This window comes from Phyllobates terribilis, unplaced genomic scaffold (genome assembly GCF_046119375.1).
Source record: "Phyllobates terribilis strain yellow unplaced genomic scaffold, ASM4611937v1 Scaffold_8__6_contigs__length_399053987, whole genome shotgun sequence".
Taxonomy (NCBI): domain Eukaryota; kingdom Metazoa; phylum Chordata; class Amphibia; order Anura; family Dendrobatidae; genus Phyllobates; species Phyllobates terribilis.
Window position 1 is genome coordinate 152,442,872 of NW_027362768.1, and position 27,496 is coordinate 152,470,367.

The 27,496-nt window shown below is 49.1% G+C and overlaps 1 protein-coding gene across 1 annotated transcript in view; it reads left to right on the top strand.

The window, feature by feature from the left end:
* Positions 1-27,496, top strand: part of DCST2 (DC-STAMP domain containing 2) — a 38,448-nt gene that overhangs the window by 3,755 nt on the left and 7,197 nt on the right. The window contains exons 3-5 of the mRNA XM_073645246.1: positions 161-331; positions 3,962-4,063; positions 16,093-16,287. Coding sequence (XP_073501347.1) covers positions 161-331; positions 3,962-4,063; positions 16,093-16,287 — 468 coding nt within the window. The remainder of the gene's footprint in view (positions 1-160; positions 332-3,961; positions 4,064-16,092; positions 16,288-27,496) is intronic.

Below are 27,496 nucleotides of genomic sequence, written 5' to 3' on the forward strand. Positions count from 1 at the left end.
AAATTTTGTTTCCATATTTCCATCACTTGCAGATCAGTTACATGTCTCCATCCTGTGATTTCCATAACTCCACGACTTTTCCGTCTTGGCGGGGCAATTTCAATTTTGAGGAGGATATGTATGGCCATTATAATATATCACGTTTGTCTTTTGATTTCAGGAGAAGCAAAGACTGTGATCCTCTTCATTGCCTTCACTTTGGTCTTGCAAGGTCCGGGTGCAAATGTTGTGGAAAATGTCCAACGCTCCACAGCATCAATGGCTTGTGGTGCTGAATTAGCTCTAAACGAGACCAGAGAGCTGGCAACCAAGATCACAAAGCCGCTAATGAGTAAGTAACAAGTACCGGTAAATCCCTTAATTCCCATAACACATACTATATGCAACAGCTAAGATATACACTGTTCAAAAAAATAAAGGGAACACTCAAATAACGCATCCTAGATCTGAATGAATGAAATATTCTCATTGAATACTTTGTTCTGTACAAAGTTGAATGTGCTGACAACAAAATCACACAAAAATCATCAATGGAAATCAAATTTATTAACCAATGAAGGCCTGGATTTTGAGTCACCCCCAAAATGAAAGTGGAAAAACACACTACAGGCTGATCCAACTTTGATGTAATGTCCTTAAAACAAGTCAAAATGAGGTTCAGTATTGTGTGTGGCCTCCACGTGCCTGTATAACCTCCCTACAACGCCTGGGCATACTCCTGATGAGGTTGCAGATGGTCTCCTGTGGGATCTCCTCCCAGACCTGGACTAAAGCATCCGCCAACTCCTGGAGAGTCTGTGGTGCAACGTGACATTGGTGGATGGAGCGAGACATGATGTCCCAGATGTGCTCAATCGGATTCAGGTCTGGAGAACCGGTGGGCCAGTCCATCGCTTCAATGCCTTCATCTTGCAGGAACTGCTGACACACTCCAGCCACATGAGGTCTGGCATTGTCCTGCATTAGGAGGAACCCAGGGCCAACCGCACCAGCATATGGTCTCACAAGGGGTCTGAGAATCTCATCTCGGTACCTAATGGCAGTCAGGCTACCTCTCGCGAGCACATGGAGGGCTGTGCGGCCCTCCAAAGAAATGTCACCCCACACCATTACTGACCCACTGCCAAACCAGTCATGCTGAAGGATGTTGCAGGCAGCAGATTGCTCTCCACAGCATCTCCAGACTCTGTCACGCCTGTCACATGTGCTCAGTGTGAACCTGCTTTCATCTGTGAAGAGCACAGGGCGCCAGTGGCGACTTTGCCAATCCTGGTGTTCTGTGGCAAATGCCAAGTGTCCTGCATGGTGTTGGGCTGTGAGCACTACCCCCATCTGTGGACGTCGGGCCCTCATACCACCCTCATGGAGTCGGTTTCTAACCGTTTGGGCAGACACATGCACATTTGTGGCCTGCTGGCGGGCATTTTGAAGGGCACTGGCAGTGCTCCTCCTGTTCCTCCTTGCACAAAGGCGGAGGTAGCGGTCCTGCTGCTGGGTTGTTGCCCTCCTACGGCCTCCTCCACGTCTCCTGGTAGCGCCTCCAGCCTCTGGACAATTACGCTGACAGACACAGCAAACCTTCTTGCCACAGCTCGCATTGATGTACCATCCTGGATGAGCTGCACTACCTGAGCAACTTCTGTGGGTTGTACAGTCCGTCTCATGCTACCACGAGTGTGAAAGCACAACCAACATTCAAAAGTGACCAAAACATCAGCCAGAAAGCATTGGTACTGAGGTGTGGTCTGTGGTCCCCACCTGCAGAACAACTCCTTTATTGAGGGTGTCTTGATAATTGCCAATAATTTCCATCTATTGTCTATTCCATTTGCACAACAACATGTGAAATTGATTGTCAATCAGTGTTGCTTCCTAAGTGCACAGTTTGATTTCACAGAAGTTTGATTTACTTGGAGTGATATTCTGTTGTTTAAGGCTATGTGCCCACGATGCAGAAATGAAGCAGAAAATTTCTGCAGCATTTCTGCATCTCCCTGGCAGAAAAAACGCATGCAGATTGTGCATGCGTTTTTCCTGCAGAATACATGCGGATCCACATGCGGATTCACATGCGTTTCCGCATGCAGATTGACAAGCGCTTTCCAGGCGATAGCATCACTTGGAAAGTGCTTGACAACTAGGTCACACTATATAAATCCATGCAACCGGCATGGATTTATACAGTGTGAACCGTAAAAATTAAAACAAATATAGCTATACTCACCCCCGAGGCCCCGGCGTGGCTGCAGCGCTCGTTCCTGTCTGGTTCCCAGCTGCCGGCATATCGCGAGACAGAGCGGTGAAGGGCCTGCGGTCACATGACTGTGACGTCACCGCAGGTCCTCAAGCGATTCCGGCATTCAGAGAAAAGCCGCCGGACAGGTGAATATAACTTATTTGTTATTTTATTCTTTTTTTACAGGTACAATGGTACCCAGGTCTGGATGAGAGTCTCCTCTCCTCCAGAACTGGGTACCATCCGCACATAGAGACGCATAGAAGCCGCTTGTAGAAATGTACAGTCACGGTTTCTATGCGTTTCAATGCAAGTCAATGGCGGGAGTTCCGCTGCGCTACCGCAAAATTAAATGACATGCTGCGGATTTTTGTACGCACCATAAACGCTGCGGAAAAATCCGCAGCATGTGCATAGAACATGCGGAATCCCCTTGGGGACCATGGGGTGCGGATTACCTAGCGTTTCACAAGCGTTTATGCTGCGGAAATTCCGCAGCATAAACGCTTGAAAAACGCTACGTGGGCACCCAGCCTAAGTGTTCCCTTTCTTTTTTTGAGCAGTGTGCTATGGTATTCTGCAACAGTTAAAGACCAGAACTTCATAATGCGCAACTGCTGAAGAACCTCTTTTCCCCATTCCCGCTGTGGCCAATTTTCATTTTTGTACCATTTTTTCTACTCCCCTTCATTCCAAGAATCATAACTTTTTTATTTTATATCAACTATGTAATTTGGGGTTTTGTTATTTTGCGTAGTATTAGTTTTGAAGGGCACTATTAATAAATTTTAACATAAAATGTACTGAAAAACAGGAAAAAATATTCTAACTGAGGTAAAAGGGTAAAAAATGGTACAAGGTAAAAAAAAATTTAAAATTTATTTTTTATGGCGTTCACTGCCATCCTGGCATCATGAGTCTCCGGGCTGGTACTATTATGGTTATACCAAACTTATATAGGCAGTTTATTTTCAATTTAAGTGGTAAAAAAAATTGTAAATTTGTAAAATCCCAAAAATGTAGTTTGTGTCGCCATTATCCGTGATCCATAACTTTTTTATATTCGCGTCGATAGAGCTATGTGAGGCCACATGTGTTGTTTTTTGTACGGCGAGCTTATGTTGTTATTCATACAATTCTGGGGTACATATGATTTTTTGATAGCGTTTTACTGCATTTTTAGGGAAATGAAGCAACCAACAAATGGCAAATCTGACATTTTGATTTTTTTTCTCTTTGCGGCGTTTTACTGAATGGGTTAAATCATTTTCTATTTTGATAGGTTTACGTTTAATTTATTTTATTTCCTTATTTTTAAAAAGAGTGATTTAAATTTTTACATTTTTATTTTTATTTAAAAATATATATATCTTTATTATTCTCTATTTTTGTCCCCTTAGGGGACTTGAACCTTTCTGTTTATACTACAATATCAAACTTTTGCAGTACATAGAGAAAATTATGTTCTCTTCTAAATCCCATAAGGGCTTCTTGAGAGGACTAAGATGACAGTGATGGGGGCCTTCAGCCATGACAACCCATAGGCACCCCACTATCATGTCAAGGGGGTGGGAGAAGAGTCGGGGCATGTGTGTTAACTCCACATAGAACATAATTTTTGTGTCTTAAGTCGGGAAGGGTTTAAAAAGCAGACAAAGAACTTTTTGCCAATCTCTGGTCATATGAGAAAGAAATGTGATGCTATTATTCTCTGTTGTTTTCCAGGTGCTCTGAACGCTTTAAAAAGCATTGGAAAAAAGCTTCGCTCGACAACAGATAGCACATCCAGATTCTTCCGCAAATTTTTTGATGGACTCAAACATGCCAGTAAGGATTAGTGTTTGGACACTGGTGGATACTGAGATGGGAGGGACTGGTTTGACGAGAGTTTACTGGGAGTACAGTCTGTACTGGGAGGAGGCGACTCTTGTGTCTGGATATATGATTTATAGGAGACATCCCTGTTGGATGGTCACAGAGGGCCCAGAAGCTGTATTGAGACTTGTTTCTGGCCTGTTACATCGACTGTGATTGTCCATGCCATCCTGTGCGGGCACTGCTCCACCCAGTATGCAGCTCTTGGATTTGTCGAAGCAAGGAACCCTCAATGAGAGCTAAATAGTGATGGGCGAGCATTAAAATGCTCGGGTGCTAAATGCTCGGGTCGAGCACATTGGAATGCTCGAGTGCTCGACGTGAGCAACAAGCCCAATGTAAGTCTATGGGATACTCGAGCATTTTTCAGGCAGCTCCCCCCGGCGGTCTGCAAAGGGCCTAAAAATTGCCCAAATCGATGGGAACAGTGCTCAAATGACATGGAAACAGCATGGGGAAGACTCCTGGAAGCATTTCTAACTCCCAGGTCACTGCTGTGAAGAATGTTGACAGAGGTATTATGCCACTTTTACGGACTCACAATAAAACATACAAAAACGAAAACAAAATGAATTTTCTTGGAAAATATGTTAAGGAACATCCTTTCCAGGTTAATGACTTGTATATAAGGCAAAATAAATAACCAAAACCAAAAATACTCGTCCACACCTTGGGCTATGTTCACACTTAGCTTTTTTGATGTGTTCTGCACTCCTGCATTGCTTTCAACCGTGACCAATGCATTCACCGGGAAATGTCATTTTAACATTTCACAACCTTATCTGGCCATGGGGTGTGTGAGATATCATCAGACACATCCTGTTTCATTTATGAAGGAGGGACTCTGAAAGTCACAAAGCCTATTTTTATAGGGCCATCAGGCGGCCTTTACTATTCTTAGAGAGCAATCAGCCGGCTATGCTTTGTTGTTCCTATTACTAAAGAGTGGGTCTCCTACACTGTTATTGCGTATGCAGTGATTGGCAGGGCTGCCCAAAATTTTGACGCACCCCAATACCCCTTAGAAAATTTGGACGCACCCCAATACCCCTTTGAAGAGACTTAGAGGAGGGCCTCCTGAAAACAATGTTCCCATTATTAGGAAGTGGGTCTCCCATTGTGTTTACCTATGCAATGAATGCAAGGGTTGCCAAAAATTTAGAGGCACTCCAATGCCCCTTGCAAGAGACGTGGAGGAGGGCCTCATAAAAAATGTTCCCATTATTAGGAAGTGGGTCTCCCATTGTGTTGGATTATGAAGTGAATGCAAGGGTTGCCAAAAATTGGGAGGCACTCCAATGCCCCTTGGAAAAGACGTGGAGGAGGGCCTCATAAAAAATGTTCCCATTAGAAGGGAGCGGGTCTCCTGTACTTGTAATGCCCATGCACAAAGTGTATGGGCTGATGAACATTTACCCCTGGGGGGTGTACATGAACAAACTGTATAAAACATTTTTTTCACAGGCATCATAAACACCCTTTAAAAAAATTATGTGGGTGTTGCATCACGGACCATGGTCACCCTGTTGATATGGTGGTGGAGGATGAGGATGAGGAGAAGGAGGAGGACAAGAGCAAATAGCCAAAATCAGGAAGCGTATACCCATGTGTGGGTGTGAAGAGGTGCATGGGAATACACCTCCCAAGAAAGGACACTGGATTTGAGTTTATGTTACGCTGCTATCATTCGGTGTTGTTGAGAAGTCTGGCCCAATACCGCCCTTGTTCATTTTTATAAGAATCAGCCTGTCAGCATTTTCATTTGTCAGGCGAATGCGCTTATCAGTTATAATTCCACCAACGGCACTAAAAACCCGCTCTGATAAAACGCTAGTGGCAGGGCAGGCCAGGAACTTCAAGGCGAAGAGAGCCAGTTGATTCCACAAGTCCAGCTTGGATACCCAATAATTATAAGGCACAGAGGAATCACGGAGGACATTGGTACGGTTGGCAAGGTACTCCCTCAGCATCTTCCCAAACTTTGCACTCCTTGTGAGAGTACCCCGCACCTCAGGGCCTGTGCGATGGGAGGGGCTGAGAAAATTCTCTCAGAACTTTGACAGTGTTCCCCTGTCTCTGCTGGATTGGAGTTGTGTCTCTCGCCTGTACTCCTTGGTTGTCCAACTAACTGTGACCTCTGCCACCAGAATTTTCAGATGGGAATTTTTTTAATAGTTCCTCAACAAGGGCCTTCTGGTACAGCCCCATTTTTGTAGACCTGTCCGCCTCAGGAATAAGAGATAGAAAGTGCTCCTTGTAGCATGGGTCTAGAAGTGTAAACAACCAGTAATGACTGTCACCCAAAATTTGGAGAACACGAGGGTCATGGGAAAGGCAGCGCAACAGAAACTCAGACATGCATTCCAGACTGCTAACAGGCAAGACTTCTATGTCCTCACCAAGAGGACGACTGACCATGGTCTCCTTCACCTCTTCTCTGTCCTCAGGCCATCCACAGTGAACAGACGGTATGACAGCTGTGCAGGTAGTACCATCTATAGCGCATGAAACTAGCTCCTGTTCTTCCTCCTCCTCTTCCTCATTGTCACCCAATCCACGTTGGGATGAGATGAGGCTGGGCTGTGTGTAATCACCCTCTATGGTTCCTTGCTCCATCTCATTGTGCTCCGCCTGCAATGCATCCTCTTTGATTGTGAGCAGAGAGCATTTCAGAAGACAGAGAAGCCGGATGGTGACACTAATTATGGCATCATCGCCGCTCACCATCTTGGTGGAGTCCTCAAAGTTTTGGAGGATGGTACATATGTCTGACATCCATGTCCACTCCTGAGGTCTTATGTGTGAAGTCTGAACTGAATACCAATGGCCTTATTGATGCTTGTACTCAACAACTGCCTTCTTCTGCTCACAAATCCTTCCCAACATCTGCAGTGTAGAGTTCCAATGCGTGGGGACATCACACACACCAGTCTCTGAGCCGAAAGCTGCAAACGCTGCTGAAACATGGCAAGGGCGGCGGAAGCTGTAGGTGACTTTCTAAAATGGGCACACAGACGGCGTACTTTAACAAGCAGATCCGGCAGCTCCGGGTAGGATTTGAGAAACCGCTGAACCATGAGGTTAAGCACATGGGCCAGGCATGGTATGTGTGTGAGCTCGCCTCACCTCAGAGCCGCAACCAGGTACCGGGCATTGTCACACACGACCATGCCTGGCTATAGGTTCAGCGATGTGAGCCACAGATCTGCATGCTCTTTCAGAGTTGTCCACAACTCTTCAGCATTGTGCGGTTTGTCACCTAAGCATATTAGCTTCAGCACAGCCTGTTGCCGCTTGGCCGAGGCAGTGCTGCAGTGCTTCCAGCTTGTGACTGATGTGGTCATTTCGGAGATGGAGGCTGAAGAGGAGGAAGAGGCTGAGGAGGATGAGGTGCAGGAGCTGTAGACTGTGGGGCAACCCTGATTGACCTAGGGCCCGCAATCCTTGGCGTCGGGAGGACGCGCTCTGTCTCAAGGTCCGACTGGGCCCCGGCTTCCACTATGTTAACCCAGTGTGCCATCAGCGAAATGCCCGTCCCTGCCCACAAGCACTTGTCCACGTGTCTGTGGTTAGGTGGACTTTCCCGGTAACTGCGTTGTTGAGGGCATGGCTAATGTTTTGGGGCACGTGCTTATGTATTGCGGGGACGGCACACCGGGAAAAATAGTGGCGGCTGGGGACCGAGCAATGAGGCTTCCGTCTCCACGAGCCTAAAAGGCAACATTTCAAGCGCAAGCAGTCGACAAATGTGGGAATTTAGTAGTGTGATCTGTGGGGCATTGGCTGCGTATTTGCGCTTGCGTTCCAAGGACTGGGGTATGGACAACTGAACGCTGCGCTGGGACAAGGATGTGGACTTGCTTCCTGATGCTGCTACTTGAGAGTGTGCAAAGACAGGTGCAGGGCAGGAGGCATCTTCGCATGCTTCATGGACAGGGGATTGGCTTGCATGCACAACAGCAGTAAAAGCAGTGGTGCCACCCGCAGACACTGTTCCTGCACCCTGGGGTTTGGCCCACAAAGTCGGGTGCTTTGCTGGTGGTGTTCAGGCTGCTAATTTTGCCACCCCTGCTGATGCTGGCCTGGCAGGTGGTGCAAATCGCCTTTTTGGGGTTATCGGCAGAGTCTTTAAAAAACAACCAGACTCGGGAAGACCTAACAGTTATACTGGCAACTTCCTTTGTGTTGGTGTTAATGGGAACGGTTGCCTGCCATCTGTCTGCGGCCACCACACTGCTTCTTCTGCCTGTTGGAATGCTCTGCCTCCCTCACCCTGTGTGCTGCTGTCCTCGCTCTGCATGTCTTCCTGCCAGGTTAGGTCAGTTACTATATCATCCACCACCTCATCTTCCACTTCCGCACCCTGGTCCTCCTCCTGACTTTCTGGCAGTTGTGTCTCATCATCGTCCACCTCTTGTGACACTTTCCCACCGTCGCCTTGGTGTGACTGTGGCTGCTCAAATATTTGGGCATCGCTACATGCGATCTCCTCTTGCCCCGCTTCAAGTGGACTGGGCAAGAGGCCCAAATCTTTAAATGGAAAAGTGAACAGCTCTTCGGAGTGTCTAAGTGTGGGATCAATTGTCTCCGGGCACTCGGCATGGTGGGAGGAAGGAGGATCAGGGTGAGGAATATGCAGTCCAGACTCACGGCTACTGAGAATTGACTGTGTGGAAGACAGGGTGGTGGTGGCGGCAAAGTGACTGGAAGCATTATCTGCTATCCAACCAACAACCTTTTGACACTGCTCTGGGTTCAATTGTGGTGTGCTGCGATCCCCTAGGAATTGGGACAAGAAGGTCAGGCGAGAAGATGTGCGTGTTTGTTTTGGCACAATTTCAGCTTCCCCACGGCCTCGGCCTCTGCATGCACCATCACCATCGCCATCATGTCCAGTTCCCTGTCCCTTGCCACGCGCCTTGCCCATTTTAATTGGAGGACAATGTCTTCCACGCTCACTAAAAATGGCTGAATTTGGAGCTAAGTTATATGTGATCCTTGTGATGGAGAAACCAGTTTTAAATACCTGGCCTGTAGGTAAATATTTTGAACAGCAAACCGGTGTCAAAAACTTCGCTAACACACTAAAAAATTTTTTTAATGGAGGCTAGAAATGGCAGAATGTAGCATCGGCGTCTCTGCCTCCTGCCGGGCAGAGATGCCGTTCCCCTCACTGCCACGGTCCCCGTCTGGTGTCTTCCTGCTCTCCCGCTGCTAAGGTGCGCACTGCGCGCGGCTTTCCGGCCACTGTGCTTAGAGCGCGCGCACGCTCCCTCCTTCTTAAAGGGGCCGCGCGCCAGTCTGCCTATCTGCCGTGCCCGCCCGCCTGCCTACCCGGAGCACCTGCCAGATTACCTGCCGTGCCCACCAGCCTGCCTACCCGGTGCATCTGCCAAGTTACCTGCCGTGCCCGCCTGCCTGCCCGGAGCACCTGCCAAGTTACCAGCCGTGTCCGCCTGCTCACTTACCCAGAGTACCTGTCTGGCTATCCACCATACCCGCCTGCTTGACTACCCAGATCACCTGCCTGCCTACCAGCCAAGCTCATCCGCTGTACCGGTCAGCTCCTGTCATCTGACCGGTGGGAGTCACCTGCTCTCACACAAGATCAGTCCCAGAGTGGCACCTGGTTCACCTGCCTGGTCCCTCCTTGGTTCACGGAGTCGACTAAGCCGCCGTGTGACCTGGGTCGGTCCGAGTAGGCGCTTAGTTGTGCCCCTCTGGTCCCTCCTTGCATCAAATCACAGAGGTTCCACCACCCGGACCCGTAACAATTTGCACTGGCCATGGAATCCGGTGGTTCCCAGGCTCCTTCGCTCTCTGACTTGTACCAGGAGGTCTCTCGTCAGAGATCCCAACAGGAGACTATCCTGTCCTATCTGCGGACAGTCAACTCCCGCCTGGACACGCTGTGTCCGTCTCTAATCAAGCGGCACCCACTTCGGCGGCACCTCAACCCAGTGGCGCTGTGGCACCCGGCTTTCTGCGCCTCCACGTTTTGATGGTGACCCTGTTCTATGTCAGGGCTTCATTAATCAGTGCACGCTACACTTTGAACTTCTGGCACACCAGTTCATCTCCGACCGGGCCAAGGTGGCATTCCTCATGTCTCACCTCACCAGAGAGGCGTTGGCGTGGCTTAACCCTCTGTGGGAGAGAGTGGATCCTCTGGTGTCCGATCTCCAGGCCTTCCTCGCGACTTTCCGGAAGGTGTTCGATGAACCTGTTCGAAGATCTTCTCCGACTCCGTCAAGTGTGTCTCTCTGTGGGACAGTATGCCGTGCATTTCCGCACCCTCGCATCTGAACTGGCCTGGAATAATGAGGCACTGGTGTCCACCTTTTGGGAGGGTCTTTCCGGACGGATCAAGGATGAGCTAGCCGGCCGAGGCATGCCTCCTACCCTGGATGACCTGGAGTCTTTAGCTACCCGGATCGACATCTGCTTTCTGGAACGTGCTAAGGAGACGAACTGGGAGAGAAGACCTCTGCGTCTTGCTCCAACCTTCCAAAGGTCTGTCTCGCAACCAGCAATCCCCTCGGTATATTCGCCAGAGCCAATGCAAATTGACCAAGCCAAGTCAAGAGTTCTTCCTCTCCGTCCTTGTCCGTTTCTGTCACCAGTGGTGAGACCAGCTTCTTCGAGACTGCCTATCTGGATTCCGGAGCCGCAGGGAATCTCATTCAACAGGCCGCTGTGGAGCGTTATCAGATTCCTACCATACGTCTGGCTGAACCTCTGGTGGTTTCCTCAGTGGATGGGAAGCTTCTCCCAGAAACCATCTTGCTTGTCACTGAGCCTGTAACTCTTCAGGTGGGAATGCTGCACTCGGAGAAGATCTCCTTTTATGTGCTGCCTGGTCTCTCTCATCCCCTCTTGCTTGGCCTGCCCTGGTTACAGAGACATGAGCCCGTCCTGAATTGGAGATCTGGTGAAGTGCTCCGTTGGGGTCAGGAATGCCATGAGTCCTGTCTGGTTCCGGTTCGTCCTGTTCGACCCCCGTCTACGCCGGCTAACCTACCTGGCCTGCCAGCACCCTACTGGTCCTATGTGGACGTCTTTGACAAAAAGGAGGCTGAGATACTACCACCTCATAGGCCGTATGATTGCCTCATCGACCTAATACCTGGTGCTTCACCTCCTCGCGGGCGAATCTACCCCTTGTCGTTGGCCGAGACCCGTGCTATGTCTGAATACATTGAGGAGAATCTTGCTAGGGGATTTAACCGGAAATCAACCTCTCCAGCTGGAGCAGGATTCTTCTTTGTCAAGAAGAACGACGGCTCGCTTCGTCCTTGTATTGACTATAGGGGTCTAAACCAGATTACCATCAAAAATAAGTACCCATTGCCTCTCATCTCATCGGAGTTGTTTGACTGCCTAAAAGGCGCGAAGATCTTCACCAAGCTCGATCTTTGGGGGGAGTACAATCTCGTCCGGATTCGTCAGGGAGACGAGTGGAAGACGGCATTCAACACCTGGGATGGTCACTACGAATACCGCGTGATGCCCTTCGGTCTCTGTAATGCCCCAGCCGTCTTCCAGGAGCTAGTTAACGGCATCTTCCGAGATCTCCTGTATTACTGCGTGGTGGTGTACCTGGACGACAGCTTGGTGTTATCCCGGGATCTGCCCTCACAAAGGAGGGATGTTCGTCAGGTTCTACTGAGGCTACGGAAGAATCGCCTGTATGCTAAATACGAGAAATGCCTCTTTGAGCAGACCTCCTTTCCGTTTCTTGGTTTTATCATTTCTAAGTCCGGTCTGTGGATGGATCCCGAGAAGGTGTCTGCCGTCTTAAAGTAGCTCCGACCGGAGGGATTGAAGGCGATTCAACAGTCTCTGGGTTTCGCAATCTATTACCGCCTCTTCATTCCTCATTTTTCCTCCCGGACTGCTCCCATCTCTGCTCTCACTCGTAAAAGAGCAAATCCCAGGGAGTGGTCTTCCGAGGCGGAGAAAGCCTTCGTCTCCCTTAAACAAGTCTTCTCTTCCTCTCCAGTGCTACACCGTCCAGATTGTAACAAGCAGTTCTTCCTGGAGGTTGATGCCTCCTCCTCCGGGGCCGGAGCAGTGCTCACCCAGAATTCCTCGTCCGGGAGAATGGTAACCTGCGGCTTCTTCTCCAAGCTCTTCTCCTCGTCCGAGCGCAACTACTCCACAGGAAATCGAGAGCTGCTGGCCATCAAATTGGCGCTACCTGCTGGAGGGAGCTCTGCACCTGGTGATCATCTACACTGACCATAAAAACCTCGCTTATTTGCAGAATGCCCAAAGACTAAACCCGCGTCAGGCCAGATGGTCAATATTCTTTGCTCGATTCTGCTTTACTCTCCACTACCGCCCGGCAGACAAGAACATTAAAGCCGACGCTCTATCCCGTTCATTTTTGTCTACCGACCATGAGGAGGAGCCTCTACATATCATTGACCCCTCCAAAATAATGACTGTTTCTCCGTTTGACCTGTCTCATCTACCTCCCGGTAAGACCTTTGTAGCGGTTCAGGATCGGAAGAAGGGTTTACTGTGGGGTCATTCGTCCAAACTTGCTGGTCACGCCCGACATAGGAGGACTTTTCTGCTCATTGCCCGACATTATTGGTGGCCCACCCTGCGCAAGGATGTTGCTGAATTTGTCGCGGCTTGTTCCTCTTGTGCCTGTAACAAGATTCCCAGGCACCTCCCTGCCAGCCGTCTCCTTCCTCTTCCTGTGCCTTCCGCTCTGTGGCAACATATTGCAATGGACTTCATCACGGATCTCCCTGTTTCTTCCGGTTGTACTGTCATTTGGGTGGTCACCGACCTCTTTTCTAGCATGGCTCACTTCATTCCCCTGCCTAGTCTTCCGTTTGCACCGGTGCTGGCTAAGGACTTCATCTATCACATCTTCCGTCTTCACGGCTTACCCCTCCACATTGTCTCGGATCGCAGAGTTCAATTCACTTTGCGATTCTGGAGAGCCACGTGCAAGTTGCTGGATGTCACCCTGGATTTTTCTTCAGCCTATCATCCTCAGTCCAAAGGCCAAGTGTAACGCATCAATCAAATCCTCACCAGTTTTCTTTGACACTTTGTCAATGCTCACCATAGCGATTGGGTTTAGCTCCTGCCCTGGGTCGAGTTTTCCTATAACAATCATGAGAGCGAGTTTTCAGCTAAAACTCAGTTTTTTGTGGTCTATGGTCGACACCCCCATATTCCGTCTCCAGTCTCCTCTTCAGTGGACAATCCTGCCACGGAGTCTGTCGTTAGTGAATTCTCTGCAATTTGGGAAGACACTAGATCCGCACTTCTTCAGTCCTCGGAGTGACTGAAGAAGCATGCTGATAAGAATCGTCTGGATCCACCTCTGATCCGTCCGTGAGACAAGGTCTGGCTTTCTTCCAAATATGTTCGTCTCAAAATACCTTCTTACAAGTTGCATCCGCGGTTCATCGGTCCATTCGAGGTTCTGAACCAAATTAATCCGGTGGCTTACAAGCTGAAACTCCCGGCCTCCTTACGGATTCCCAACTCCTTTCATGTGTCTCTCCTCAAACCGGTTGTCCTTAATTCTTTCTCTGAAGATCCAGATACCACTCCAGCTCCAGTCTCCGCTGAGGACGTCTTTGAGGTAAAAAACATTTTGGCCACCAAGTGGGTAAGAGGAAAGACTTTCTTTCTTGTGGATTGGAAGGGGTTTGGTCTTGAGGAGAGGTCTTGGTCGCCCAGGGAGAACATTCTTGCTCCTCATCTTCTAGAAAAATTTCTCGCTGGCTTAAAGAAGAGGGGGCGTAAAGGGGGGATACTGTAGCATCGGCGTCTCTGCCTCCTGCCGGGCAGAGAAGCCGTTCCCCTCACCGCCGCGGTCCCGGTCCGGCGTCTTCCTGCTCTCCTGCTGCTAAGGCGCGCACTGCGTGCAGCTTCCCGGGCACTGTGCTTAGGGCACACGCGCGTGCGCTCCCTCCCTCTTAAAAGGGCCGCTCGCGCCGTCCTAAAGAGTCCCCGGCCAATGGCTGGAGGACTGCCCCTATATTAAGCACCTCCTCAAAAATGGAGGTGCCTGTGCCAGGTTGTTTGTTTGTGTGCTAACACTCTCCTCAGCCCTCACCTCCTCAGGTTCCTTGCCCGCCAGTCTGTCTAACAGTCCTGCCCGCAAGTCTGTCTAAGAGTCCTGTCTGCCAGTCTGTCTATCAGCTGTGCCCGCCAGTCTGCCTATCTGCCGTGTCCACCAGCCTGCCTACCCGGAGCACCTGCCAGATTACCTGCCGTGCCTGCAGAGACGCCGTTCCCCTCACCGCCGCGGTCCCGGTCCGGCGTCTTCCTGCTCTCCTGCTGCTAAGGCGCGCACTGCACGCAGCTTCCCGGGCACTGTGCTTAGGGCACAGGAGCGTGCGCTCCCTCCCTCTTAAAAAGGCCGCTCGCACCATCCTAAAGAGTCCCCAGCCAATGGCCGGAGGACTGCCCCTATATTAAGCACCTCCTCCAAAATGGAGGTGCCTGTGCAAGGTTGTTTGTTTGTGTGCTAACACTCTCCTCAGCCCTCACCTCCTCAGGTTTCTTGCCCACCAGTCTGTCTAACAGTCCTGCCCGCAAGTCTGTCTAAGAGTCCTGTCTGCCAGTCTGTCTAACAGTCCTGCTCGCCAGTCTGTCTATCAGCTGTGCCCGCCAGTCTGCCTATCTGCCGTGTCCACCAGCCTGCCTACCCGGAGTACCTGCCAGATTACCTGCCGTGCCCGCCAGCCTGCCTACCCGGTGCACCTGCCAAGTTACCTGCCGTGCCCGCCTGCCTGCCTACCCAGAGCACCTGCCAAGTTACCAGCCATGTCCGCCTGCTCGTTTACCCAGAGTACCTGTCTGGCTATCCGCCGTACCCACCTGCCTGACTACCCGGATCACCCGCCAGCCTACCAGCCGTGCTCATCCGCTGTACTGGTCAGCTCCTGTCATCTGACCCGTGGGAGTCACCTGCTCTCACACAAGGTCGGAGCCAGAGTGGCACCTGAGTCGACTAAGCCATCGTGTGACCTGGGTCGGTCCGAGTAGGCACTTACTTACGCCCCTCTGGTCCCTCCTTGCATCAAAGCACAGAGGTTCCACCACCTGAACCCACAGAATTTTCAGAAAACGTATATGTGATCCGTGTGACCGAGAAACCACAGTTTTAAATAGCTGGATTTTTCGCGCTGTAATATGGAAAGGACCTGGCTGTATTCTGCAGTGCCAACAAGCAAATGGCGCAGAAAAACGGTGTTCTCTGGATTGCTTTTTAAGCAAATAATGAGGATTAAGATCCAAAAAAAATTATTCCTGGCCCTGAGACCTGGGCCTATGTCTAGAAATATCTAACAGCAGCAGCAGCAGACAGAACTGGAATGGAGCCTCTTGAGCTATATGCATTGCAGTCTGTTATATACACTGCCTGCCTATACACCCTGCCTGCCTGATATCTCTGCAGATGGATTAGTCCTCAGAAGGACTGTTTAATGAGATGGATATGTGTAATATACTTGTTTTCTACCTACAATACCTAATAAACAAGCAAATCTCTCCCTACCTCAGCCTCACCTCTCCCTACACTGCCTGATTGCGGAGTAGACTGAGGAGCACGGCGGCGCCAGGTCTGATATACACCTGATGACGCTGTGCGGCCAGCCAATCACTGTAATGCCACAACTAACATGGCTGCAGCATTGCAGTGAGTGGCAGGCAATCCCTGCATGTTGATTGGCTCTGTAAAGAGCACCAAACATGCAGGGAGGGGACCCGAGCATCCGCCCAAGCATCTCTCAAGTACTCGGCGTGCTTCGAGCATCTCAAGTACTGAGATGTTCGGACGAGTACCGAGTACTTGCGAGTATGCTCTTTCATCACTATAGCTAAACCTTTCCAAATGGGGATTCATCATCCACAGCGGGGCTGTCAAGAACAGAAAAAGCTTATGGTTTGTCATGTCCATACTACTCCCTCTATACCAGGCTCTACCTTTTTTTTTCCTATAGTGAGGAACCTCCGTGCCGTGTGGGCATTCATCGCTAATATAGGTGACATCTGTAGTGAAGAGCTGGAGCGCCCATATATAAAGTGCAACAAGGCCTTTGATGAAGCCAAGAACAACTGCTTCAAAGTGATGTCATTCATGGGCTTCCTGTGCTACATTCTAGATGTGTTCCGGCCTCTTTGCGGCCTGGCGAAAAGTAAGTGTAACCTCATATGATGACATCATCATATAAATATCATCATGGAATAACATAGTGAATGGAGTATATACTACCGCGCTCGCAGACGTCAAAAATAAGTGTCTGAAAGAATCTAGAACACCAGGGTAAACATATGTCAGAAGTAATGCAGATAATGCCTTAATAGACCTACCTACAATAGTGTCAATAATAAAATGGGAAAAAAAAAATCCCTGCACCTGCAATCCCCTATTGTGCTGCTATAGGGATCACAGAGACAACTGATAAAATCATCCAATTAGACACTACCTATGGACCAATGCAGATGATAGCACAATGGTTAAAGTACCTGTGTAGTTTGCTTTGTCCTCCTATATTGTGCTGGGTCCTGGAATCCCCGTATAATGCCTGGCGGTGAAAAAGTCTGTAATGGGAGATTCCTCCCAGAGATGCCCCTTGCCATGAATCTACAGCTGGCGCTCGACCTGCGGCGTGCCCCGGCCGGAAGCTAAGCCGCTAGCTGATGCCACACACGGGGGGAGTAGTTAGGGCGACGTTACTGCTCAGAGAGCCTCAGAGCGGCCACAAAATCCAACGCGTATGGAAGGAATCACTGTCCTTCTTCTTCAGGGAGTGCCCCCCCCCATGCTCATCATGATCATATAGCACTTCTAATTAACCTTTCCACCCACAGAGGAGTTTTAATTCCCCTAAGCACACCTGATGTATAGGCTCCAGGAGACACACCCAGAGCAAAAAGGGGCCCCTAGATATGTGATAAATAGTGGATGCAAATAGATATATTATATATAAAAAGGAGCCTGAAAAATATATAATAGTATCTTTATTCTGGATAGAAAAACACTGATTAAAAAGTAGTTTATTTAATAGTAATTTATTTAAAAGGTATATGAACCTATATCAAGAATTAAAAAGTGAAAAATATATATACGTGATTGTATGAAATATGAAATATAAATGGATGTATGAATATCTAATATGTACACATACACCCCCATAAAAAGATGTTATCTCAACTATTAAAGTGATATTAAAAATATAATATATGATAATAAAGTGTATATATATATATATATATATATATATATATATATATATATATATATAAAACTAAACTAAGCCTTTTGGCAATTGTTCCCTAATCAGTCCTGAAAGGATGTCTTGCAGGGAACACAAATACTTGCCCCATCGATAGCCTACCTACCCTTAAGGGAAAAAAATATATAAATAAAAATATAGAAAGGGGAAAAGGTAAAAAATGAGGCATGGGGGTTCATGCAAAAAAAAGGGGGAGGGCTAACTGGATTTGGTGAACCCCTAATTAAAGGCATATAACTCGATCTCATGATTCAAACCCCTAGGAGCCAAACAATCCAGAGTAAAAATCCATTTGGATTCCACCCTGGACATTTGCCTTAGATAATCGCCCCGTCTCCAGTTCCTTGGCACCTTCTGAATCCCACAGAAAGACATGCCGATACAAGATCGGTTATGATAATAAGAAGAGTGTCGAGATAGGGGATGCCCTTTAAAACCCTTATTAATATTATCCAAATGTTCCTTAATCCTAACCACAAGTCTACGTTTTGCTCGGCCTATATATATTTTGTCACACAAGCAACGAATCATATAGATGACACCCGTTGAATGACAGGATATATAATCCTTGATGTTATAGGATCTCTTACCAATAGAGTCAGAAAATGAGGTCTGTATCCCTCGTTTTATATTTGTACGAGTGCAAATATAAAATATGGTTTTGTCCTGTTTTAGAATAGACCAATATCTACTAATGATGTTTCTAAAGTTTCTGTGATTAGAATGATATTGCGTAATTATTGGTAAGTGATATATCTGTTGTGAAATATTATCATCAAATTGGGCTGTTTCCTTTTGCTTGAGCACTAGGTCCCTACGGGGAATTTTTTGCACCTCTTGTATAGATTTCTCAAGATGGTCCTTGTCGTATCCCCTATTTAGGAATTGGTTTTTCACATATTCAGATTCGTCCAAAAAATCCTCCACATTTGTGCAATTTCTGCGAATGCGAGTAAACTGCCCCTTAGGGATGTTAGTTACCCACACCGGTAGATGGCAACTGGTGATATGTATAAAACTATTGGAATTGACCAATTTACGAAGACACTTTGTGGAAAGGCGACCCTGATTCACCATGATCGTCAGATCCAAAAAGTTAATACTAGTATTACTAACAGTAGGGGTAAATTCAAGACCGAAGTCATTCTCATTTAGGCTGGCGATAAATGATTGTAAGTCAGATTGTATTCGATAAATGATTGTAAGTCAGATTGTGTTCGATAAATGATTGTAAGTCAGATTGTGTTCAAATAACATACCTCTCAACTCTAAAGGACAAGAAAGGGGACACACCGTTAACCCCAACCAATGCTTTTTGTGCACTCACACAAAAATAGTGCCCTAATGTTCTCATTCATTTGAATGCCCATTTTATAACCCCCACCCAATATGGCACACTCACAGTGCCCCTCCACACAGTAGGATGCCCCAAAAATACCCCTATACACATTGTGTTTAAATGCTCCCACATTTGCTGCCCCTCTGCACACATAATGTGATGCCCCTGATGCCCCACAACATAATATGATGCTTTCCCAGTGCCCTCCAATACAATGGTGCCCCCACAGTTACCTCCACACAGTGTGATGCCCTCTCAGTCTGGTTTGCCCCATACAAAGATGCCCACCCCACATTATTATGCTCTTGCATCACTTAAGCAATATAATGACCCCACAATCTTACACCATCTCAGCATGATGCCTTCATTGTCCTCTTCTCACAATGGTGTGCCCACAGTGCCCTCCGCACAGTATCTTGTCATCACAGTCTCCTATGTAAAGATGCCCCCCACACATTATGATTGCCCCACTATAATGCCCTAAAAAATCATGCCCAACACAATATGGTTCCCATACAGTCTTCCCCCCAAAGGTCTCCTACACACACTTTGATGCCCCTAGTCACCTACACATTATGATTTTTCATGGTAGTGTTCCTCATGACCTGATTGGTGCTTCCTCTTCACTGGGAAATATACACTGTGTGCAGAATTATTAGGCAAGTTGTATTTTAGAGGATTATTTTTATTATTGATCAACAACTATGTTCTCAATCAACCCAAAAAGACTCAAATATCCAAGCTTAATATTTTTGGAAGTTGGAGTGGGTTTTATTTTAGATTTGGCTATCTTAGGAGGATATCTGTTTGTGCAGGAAAACTATTACTGTGCAGAATTATTAGGCAACTTAATAAAAACCAAATCTAATCCCATCTCGCTTGTTTATTTTCAGCAGGTAAACCAATATCAGTGCACAAAATTTAGAAATAAACATTTCTTACATGCAAAAACAAAAAACAAAAAAATGAGTTATCAATATAGCCACCTTTCTTTATGATGACACTCAGCAGCCTTCCATCCATAGATTCTGTCAGTTGCTTGATCTGTTTTCGACCAACATTGCGTGCAGCAGTCACCACAGCCTCCCAGACACTGTTCCGAGAGGTGTACTGTTTTCCCTCCCTGTAGATCTCACATTTTATGATGGACCACAGGTTCTCTATGGGGTTCAGATCAGGTGAACAAGGGGGCCATGTCATTATTTTTTCTTCTTTTAGACCTTTACTGGCCAGCCACGCTGTGAAGTAGTTGGATGCATGTGATGGAGCATTGTCCTGCATGAAAATCATGTTTTTCTTGAACGATACCGACTTCTTCCTTACCACTGCTTGAAGAAGTTGTCTTCTAGAAACTGGCAGTAGGTCTGGGAGTTGAGCTTCACTCCATCCTCAACCCTAAAAGGTCCCACAAGTTCATCTTTGATGATACCAGCCCATACCAGTACCCCAGCTCCACCTTGCTGGCGTCTGAATCGGAGTGGAGCTCTCTGCCCTTTATTGATCCAGGCTCTGGCCCATCCATCTGGCCCATCAAGAGTCACGCTCATTTCATCAGTCCATAAAACCTTTGAAAATCAGTCTTAAGATATTTCTTGACCCATTCTTGACGTTTTATCTTATGTTTCTTGTTCAAAGGTGGTCGTTTTTCAGCCTTCCTTACCTTGGCCATGTCCCTGAGTATCGCACACCTTGTGCTTGTTAATACTCCAGTAACGTTGCAGCTCTGAAATATGGCAAAACTGGTGGCGAATGGCATCTTGGCAGTTTCATGCTTGATTTTCCTCAATTCATGGGCAGTTATTTTGCGCCTTTCTTGGCCAACACGCTTCTTGCGACCCTGTTGGCTATTTGCCATGAAACGCTTGATTGTTCGGTGATCACGCTTCAAAAGTTTGGAAATTTCAAGACTGCTGCATCCCTCTGCAAGACATCTCACAATTTTGGACTTTTCAGAGCCCGTCAAATCTCTCTTCTGACCCATTTTGCCAAAGGAAAGGAAGTTGCCTAATAATTAAGCACACCTTATATAGGGTGTTGATGTCATTAGTCAACACCCCTCCTCATTACAGAGATGCACATCACCAGATTTACTTAATTGGTAGTTGGCTCTCAAGCCTATGCAGCTTGGAGTAGGACAACATGTATTAAAAGTATCAAAGTGATCAAAATACGCATTTGCCTAATAATTCTGCACGCGGTGTATATACATACATATATATATATATATATATATATATATATATATATATATATATATATATATATATATATATAAAGAAAGCGCAGCAGCACTCCATTATGGCCAAGATACATAAAGACAATAAAACCATTTAATTTAAACTGTGTTATTACTCAATAAGCTTTACTTACAAAAAATGGAGGTTCTTAGCGCATAAATTGGCCAATTCATGTGTGCCCATCAACCGCTGCAAGGTGACCTCCCATCTTTATTGTCTTTATGTATCTTGGCCATAATGGAGTGCTGCTGCGCTTTCTTTTTATATATCTTATGCAGTTTCTGCAGCTTGCACCTGTTCACATTTGGGATGTGCTGGTCAGTTTTTTTGACATATTACTATAGGAGGTGGGAACTGCCTCCTGTTTGACCTTGCACTCCCCCCATTTAACCAGCAGGTGATGTATATTCTATTCTACCAGCCCATTTAAATTGTAGGTGTTTTAGCCCAGAAGTGACATGTTCTGTCCAGAGTTATAGGCTTGTAGCCCAAGAGAGGCATGTAGGCAGAGTAGTACCCATCAGATGGGAGGTCACCTTGCAGCGGTTGATGGGCACACATGAATTGGCCAATTTATGCGCTAAGAACCTCCATTTTTTGTAAGTAAAGCTTATTGAGTAATAACACAGTTTAAATTAAATGGTTTTATTGTCTTTATGTATCTTGGCCATAATGGAGTGCTGCTGCGCTTTCTTTTTATATATCTTATGCAGTTTCTGCAGCTTGCACCTGTTCACATTTGGGATGTGCTGGTCAGTTTTTTTGACATATATATATATATATATATATATATATATATATATATATATATACAGTACAGACCAAAAGTTTGGACACACCTCCTCATTTAAAGATTTTTCTGTATTTTCATGACTATGAAAATTGTACATTCACACTGAAGGCATCAAAACTATGAATTAACACATGTGGAATTATATGCTTAACAAAAAAGTGTGAAACAACTGAAAATATGTCTTATATTCTAGGTTCTTCAAAGTAGCCACCTTTTGCTTTGATGACTGCTTTGCACACTCTTGGCATTCTCTTTATGAGCTTCAAGAGGTAGTCACCGGAAATGGTCTTCCAACAATCTTGAAGGAGTTCCCAGAGATGCTTAGCACTTGTTGGCCCTTTTGCCTTCACTCTGCGGTCCAGCTCACCCCAAACCATCTCGATTGGGTTCAGGTCTGGTGACTGTGGAGGCCAGGTCATCTGGCTTAGCACCCCATCACTCTCCTCCTTGGTCAAATAGCCCTTACACAGCCTGGAGGTGTGTTTGAGGTCATTGTCCTGTTGAAAAATAAATGATGGTCCAACTAGAGATGTAGAGATGTGTCTGCTGCTAGAACTCTGTGTGGCATTGACCTGGTCTCTAATCTGAGCTGCTGTTAACCTGCGATTTCTGAGGCTGGTGACTCGGATAAACTTATCCTCAGAAGCAAAGGTTACTCTTGGTCTTCCTTTCCTGGGGCGGTCCTCATGTGAGCCAGTTTCTTTGTAGTGCTTGATGGTTTTTGCAACTGCACTTGGGGACACTTTCAAAGTCTGCCCAATTTTTCAGACTGACTGACCTTCATCTCTTAAAGTAATGATAACCACTCATTTTTCTTGCCATAATACAAATTCTAACAGTGACGCGCCCCCTGGGACATATTCCTTTTTGAGGGGAATACCCGGCACCGGATCAGATGGGGGGTTGTAGTCTCCGAGCGGCTGTGACCCGGCCCGTGCCCAGGGCGTCAAGCTCAGTGTTATGTGGCAGTCCTACAGATGTTATTAAGAGTTCTTTTGTGTCGACTACGCCACCCGTTGTGATGCGGTCACTGTGGCCGCCGCTGCAGCAAGGTCCGCTGAGGCTGATGGTGGATGCGCAGCTTGGTGGGATAACCCCCAACGGGAGGGGTATAGCCTCAGAGGGGACAGGCGCAGAGGATGGGGGTTGTGGTGGTGTAGTGCAGACGGCAGTGAAGACAGAGTCGGGTTGTGCAGTTAAGGGTGTTTACTTACTGCAGATGTTGTACTGGTCACTCCAGCTGCTAGTGACCACCCGAGCCGTGCTGCGTCCACCAGGTCCTGGATCCAGCCAACCCCCAAACAAGTCCGGAGCGTGGCCCTGAGCTCTCTTTCTGTCCCGTTCTCTGGCCGTCCCCACCAGTAATCCACCTAGGTCCAGCTCCCTCGGGCCTTCTGTTGGGACACCCTTGGCCCTGGGTTCCCTGACCCTTCATGTGGTGTGCCTTTGGGGTGGATGTGATGGGTGACCGTGGCAGACGCTGCCCACGGTCTCCGGTCTCTGGCTGGGGAATGTTTTTACCCCCACCAGCTTGGGTTCCGGTACCCTGATGCCGACTCTTCACCCGGTGCTTTTAGTTGGGATCTCAGAGTCCTTCTCTTCTGTGCTCTGGGTCTCTCTCTTTTCTCCTCTCTCACTCTGGGTCTTTGTCTTTCTTCTCTCCTCTGCTCCTGACTTGTTCTCTGCAGCTGACTGACTCTCTGCATCTGATCCTCTGCATCTGACCCTGATCTTAGTTGGTGCCCACCTTATATACACCCTCTATGTGTGAGCTCAGGTGACCAGCACCCAATGAGCTCCTATCTTTACCCAGGCTGCTCCCCCTATCTGCCCCTACACTACATGGGATGTACCACCCCCCTCCCACTCCAGCCAGGAACAGACTCGGTCGTACCTGCACATTTCTAAGTGGGAGTACCGTCGGCCTGTTCCCCGGAAATGGGATGTGTGTAGTGCATGCAGCCTACCGAGCTCAGTTCCACTCTCCATCCTTGCCCGGGAGTGGAATATCACACCTCTGGGTTGAGGTGCAATACTCCTGTAGCAGCCGAATCCTCAGGGTGCTACATTCCCCCCTGGTAAACCACAGCACGTCCTCGGGCTGTAAAGACAAAAACACCAAAACATACAAAAATTTTTTTTTTCATATAAACATAATAAAACATATAAAACATTATATATATAAAACTTTTCATATAAACATTCTCGTCGTCTCTTGTTTCAGGTTCCTCCTCCGGACACTGTGCAACGTGTGTCCGGGAAAAGTGCGACAGTCTCTTAGAAAAAACTGGTTTTACTATAAAACCGGTAGGGGGCGCTTTAGGACGCGCAACTATATACAGGGAAAGTTGGCCGCTCTCAGTCCTCGGCCAGGTAGAGGGAAGGGGATGGCTGCTCACAGTCCTCAGCCTGTGGGATTAAGGGGTTAACGGGTAAACAGTTCACACAGCTGGTCCCAACGGGGACTATATATAAGTATCAACAGTTTCTTTGGTACCCGGTCGGGTAACTATTTACATCACTTCTCTGCCGCACTCAACGGCGTCTTCCTCCTGCTCTTTGCTTACAGCTGGTTGTTACTTCAGACCCGTCCGGGTCCTCTTGCTCCTCCTCCTCGCACCGCAACTCCTCCTCCGTCAGGCGGTGTACGTGGAGGGCGTAAGGTCCTTTGGCACACTTGTGCCGGGTGAAGGTGACCTCGTCTCCGATGTAGAGGTCACGACCTCTGTGCCCCTCCGGCAGATGGGACTCCACGTCTCTGCGCGTGACAAAGACGTCGCCGGGGGTGTTGTTGTCTCTGATGAAGCCCCACCCGTGCTGCTGGTTAAACTTGATTACAGTCCCGGTGGTACGGGGACTGTGCGCTGCACGGGGGTCCCTCCTGGTCCGGCTCTTTTGCTCGGCGCTCCTTATTTGGGCCTGTTGTTCCCGGACCCGCCTCTCTCTCCGCTCCCTCGCAAACTCCTCGAGCTGTTGGCGGCAGCACTCCGCACGCTCTGCTGCAGCTGCCCTAGTTTCCTGAGTGAACCCCATTAGATCTTCTCCGGTGGGGTCCCACTCAAACTGTGCTTCCGCTAGCGGGGGCGAGATCCTTATTACGGGCTTCGGAGCCGGAATCAGGGGTGCACACATGGCCCCAACCCTCCTCTGGTGCTCCAGTTCATAATACTTCTGGGGCCAGATGAAAGGCTGCCCGTCCGGCCACGTGTGCTGGGCAAACAAGTCCTCTCCCAGACGCGGCACCCTTGGTTTTACGGGTGCGGGCGCGGTGGTGGTGGCGCCCGGGTTGCCCAGGCCTTGCGGCCAGGCCTGGGGCACCTGGAAGGTGAAGGGCACCGTTAATACGGCGGCGCCCTGGGCTACCTGGCCTTGCGACCAGGCCGGAGGCTCCGCAGAGGTAGGGGGCGCTGTTGGTGTTGCGGCGCCCGGGAATTCTAGGCCCTGCGACCAGGCTGGTGGTACTTCCTGCTTGGTCACGCTCGGGGTCGAGGCGTGTGACGTCACAGGGGTCGCGGCGGCGGCTTCCGGTTGGGGCCTAGTCTGCGTCGGTGACATGGCGTTTTCGGGCACAGCAGGGGGACTTTCGGGCTCTGCGACGGGGAGCTGGGGCAGGTAAGCGGTGTCCCGGCTTGGGGTATAGACGTCCCCTTTACCTGCCTCCATGCGTTCGGCTCCCTTCTCGGCGCCGTCTCCGGCCTTGGGTCCTCCCGCGCCATCCTCAGAGGCGGTCTCCTTCCTCATCTCGGCTGGCGTGCTCCGGGTCTTGGTTTCAGCTTGCGTCTTGGCCATCTCCCGGCTCCATTCCGCCAATATCTCGCGCTGTACCCGGGCCATCCTCCGTGCGAGGCCCTCCAGGGCAGTCTGTGCACACTCCCGGTCTCGGGGGAGCTGTGCAAGGACCTCCACTAGGCCTAGTGGGGTCGTGGTGTCCAGCAGGCTCCTGACCAACGGGTCGGTGCTGCTCTGCCCTTCTTCCAGCAGGCTCCTGGCCAGCGGGCCGGTGCTGCTCTGCTCTCTGGACATCTCCGGGTGAGCTTCTCTGCTACTCCTCTCCAGACTTCTTGTCTCCGGGTGCGCTTGCTCCAGACTGCTCCAGGCGGCACCCATCTTCGCTCTTTTCTTTCATCTCCTCCCACTTCGAGGGCGGTCCCGGGGCAACTCGGTGACTGTCAGCTCCAGGGGTAGTTCTTTCACGCTGACAGACACCTCCAGCATCACAGTCTCTGTTGGTGGGGGCGGTTTCCACTTTTGGCGCCATTTTCTGTCCTGGCCCACGATGGGAGGTGGCCTCTTGCCCTCCTTTGGCACGCCCATAATGGCGTCCGCTGCTCTTCCAAGGCGGGAAATCTGCGGTTTTGGCGGGAAGCGTCGCCCAGTGGCGGGAAACTCTGCAGATGGCGGGAACAAGTTGGAAATGGCGGACAATCGGCGGGAAACGACTGGTGATGGAGTCCGATGGCGTGGACCCTCCGGAACCGGCGGGAGACTTCTTTCTGAGGTAAACTTGCACTTTTCTTCAGGCACGCAGTACCCGGGTGTTGCGGGCACGTAATCCTGCCGACTACGCCAAAGTTGACGCGCCCCCTGGGACATATTCCTTTTTGAGGGGAATACCCGGCACCGGATCAGATGGGGGGTTGTAGTCTCCGAGCGGCTGTGACCCGGCCCGTGCCCAGGGCGTCAAGCTCAGTGTTATGTGGCAGTCCTACAGATGTTATTAAGAGTTCTTTTGTGTCGACTACGCCACCCGTTGTGATGCGGTCACTGTGGCCGCCGCTGCAGCAAGGTCCGCTGAGGCTGATGGTGGATGCGCAGCTTGGTGGGATAACCCCCAACGGGAGGGGTATAGCCTCAGAGGGGACAGGCGCAGAGGATGGGGGTTGTGGTGGTGTAGTGCAGACGGCAGTGAAGACAGAGTCGGGTTGTGCAGTTAAGGGTGTTTACTTACTGCAGATGTTGTACTGGTCACTCCAGCTGCTAGTGACCACCCGAGCCGTGCTGCGTCCACCAGGTCCTGGATCCAGCCAACCCCCAAACAAGTCCGGAGCGTGGCCCTGAGCTCTCTTTCTGTCCCGTTCTCTGGCCGTCCCCACCAGTAATCCACCTAGGTCCAGCTCCCTCGGGCCTTCTGTTGGGACACCCTTGGCCCTGGGTTCCCTGACCCTTCATGTGGTGTGCCTTCGGGGTGGATGTGATGGGTGACCGTGGCAGACGCTGCCCACGGTCTCCGGTCTCTGGCTGGGGAATGTTTTTACCCCCACCAGCTTGGGTTCCGGTACCCTGATGCCGACTCTTCACCCGGTGCTTTTAGTTGGGATCTCAGAGTCCTTCTCTTCTGTGCTCTGGGTCTCTCTCTTTTCTCCTCTCTCACTCTGGGTCTTTGTCTTTCTTCTCTCCTCTGCTCCTGACTTGTTCTCTGCAGCTGACTGACTCTCTGCATCTGATCCTCTGCATCTGACCCTGATCTTAGTTGGTGCCCACCTTATATACACCCTCTATGTGTGAGCTCAGGTGACCAGCACCCAATGAGCTCCTATCTTTACCCAGGCTGCTCCCCCTATCTGCCCCTACACTACATGGGATGTACCACCCCCCTCCCACTCCAGCCAGGAACAGACTCGGTCGTACCTGCACATTTCTAAGTGGGAGTACCGTCGGCCTGTTCCCCGGAAATGGGATGTGTGTAGTGCATGCAGCCTACCGAGCTCAGTTCCACTCTCCATCCTTGCCCGGGAGTGG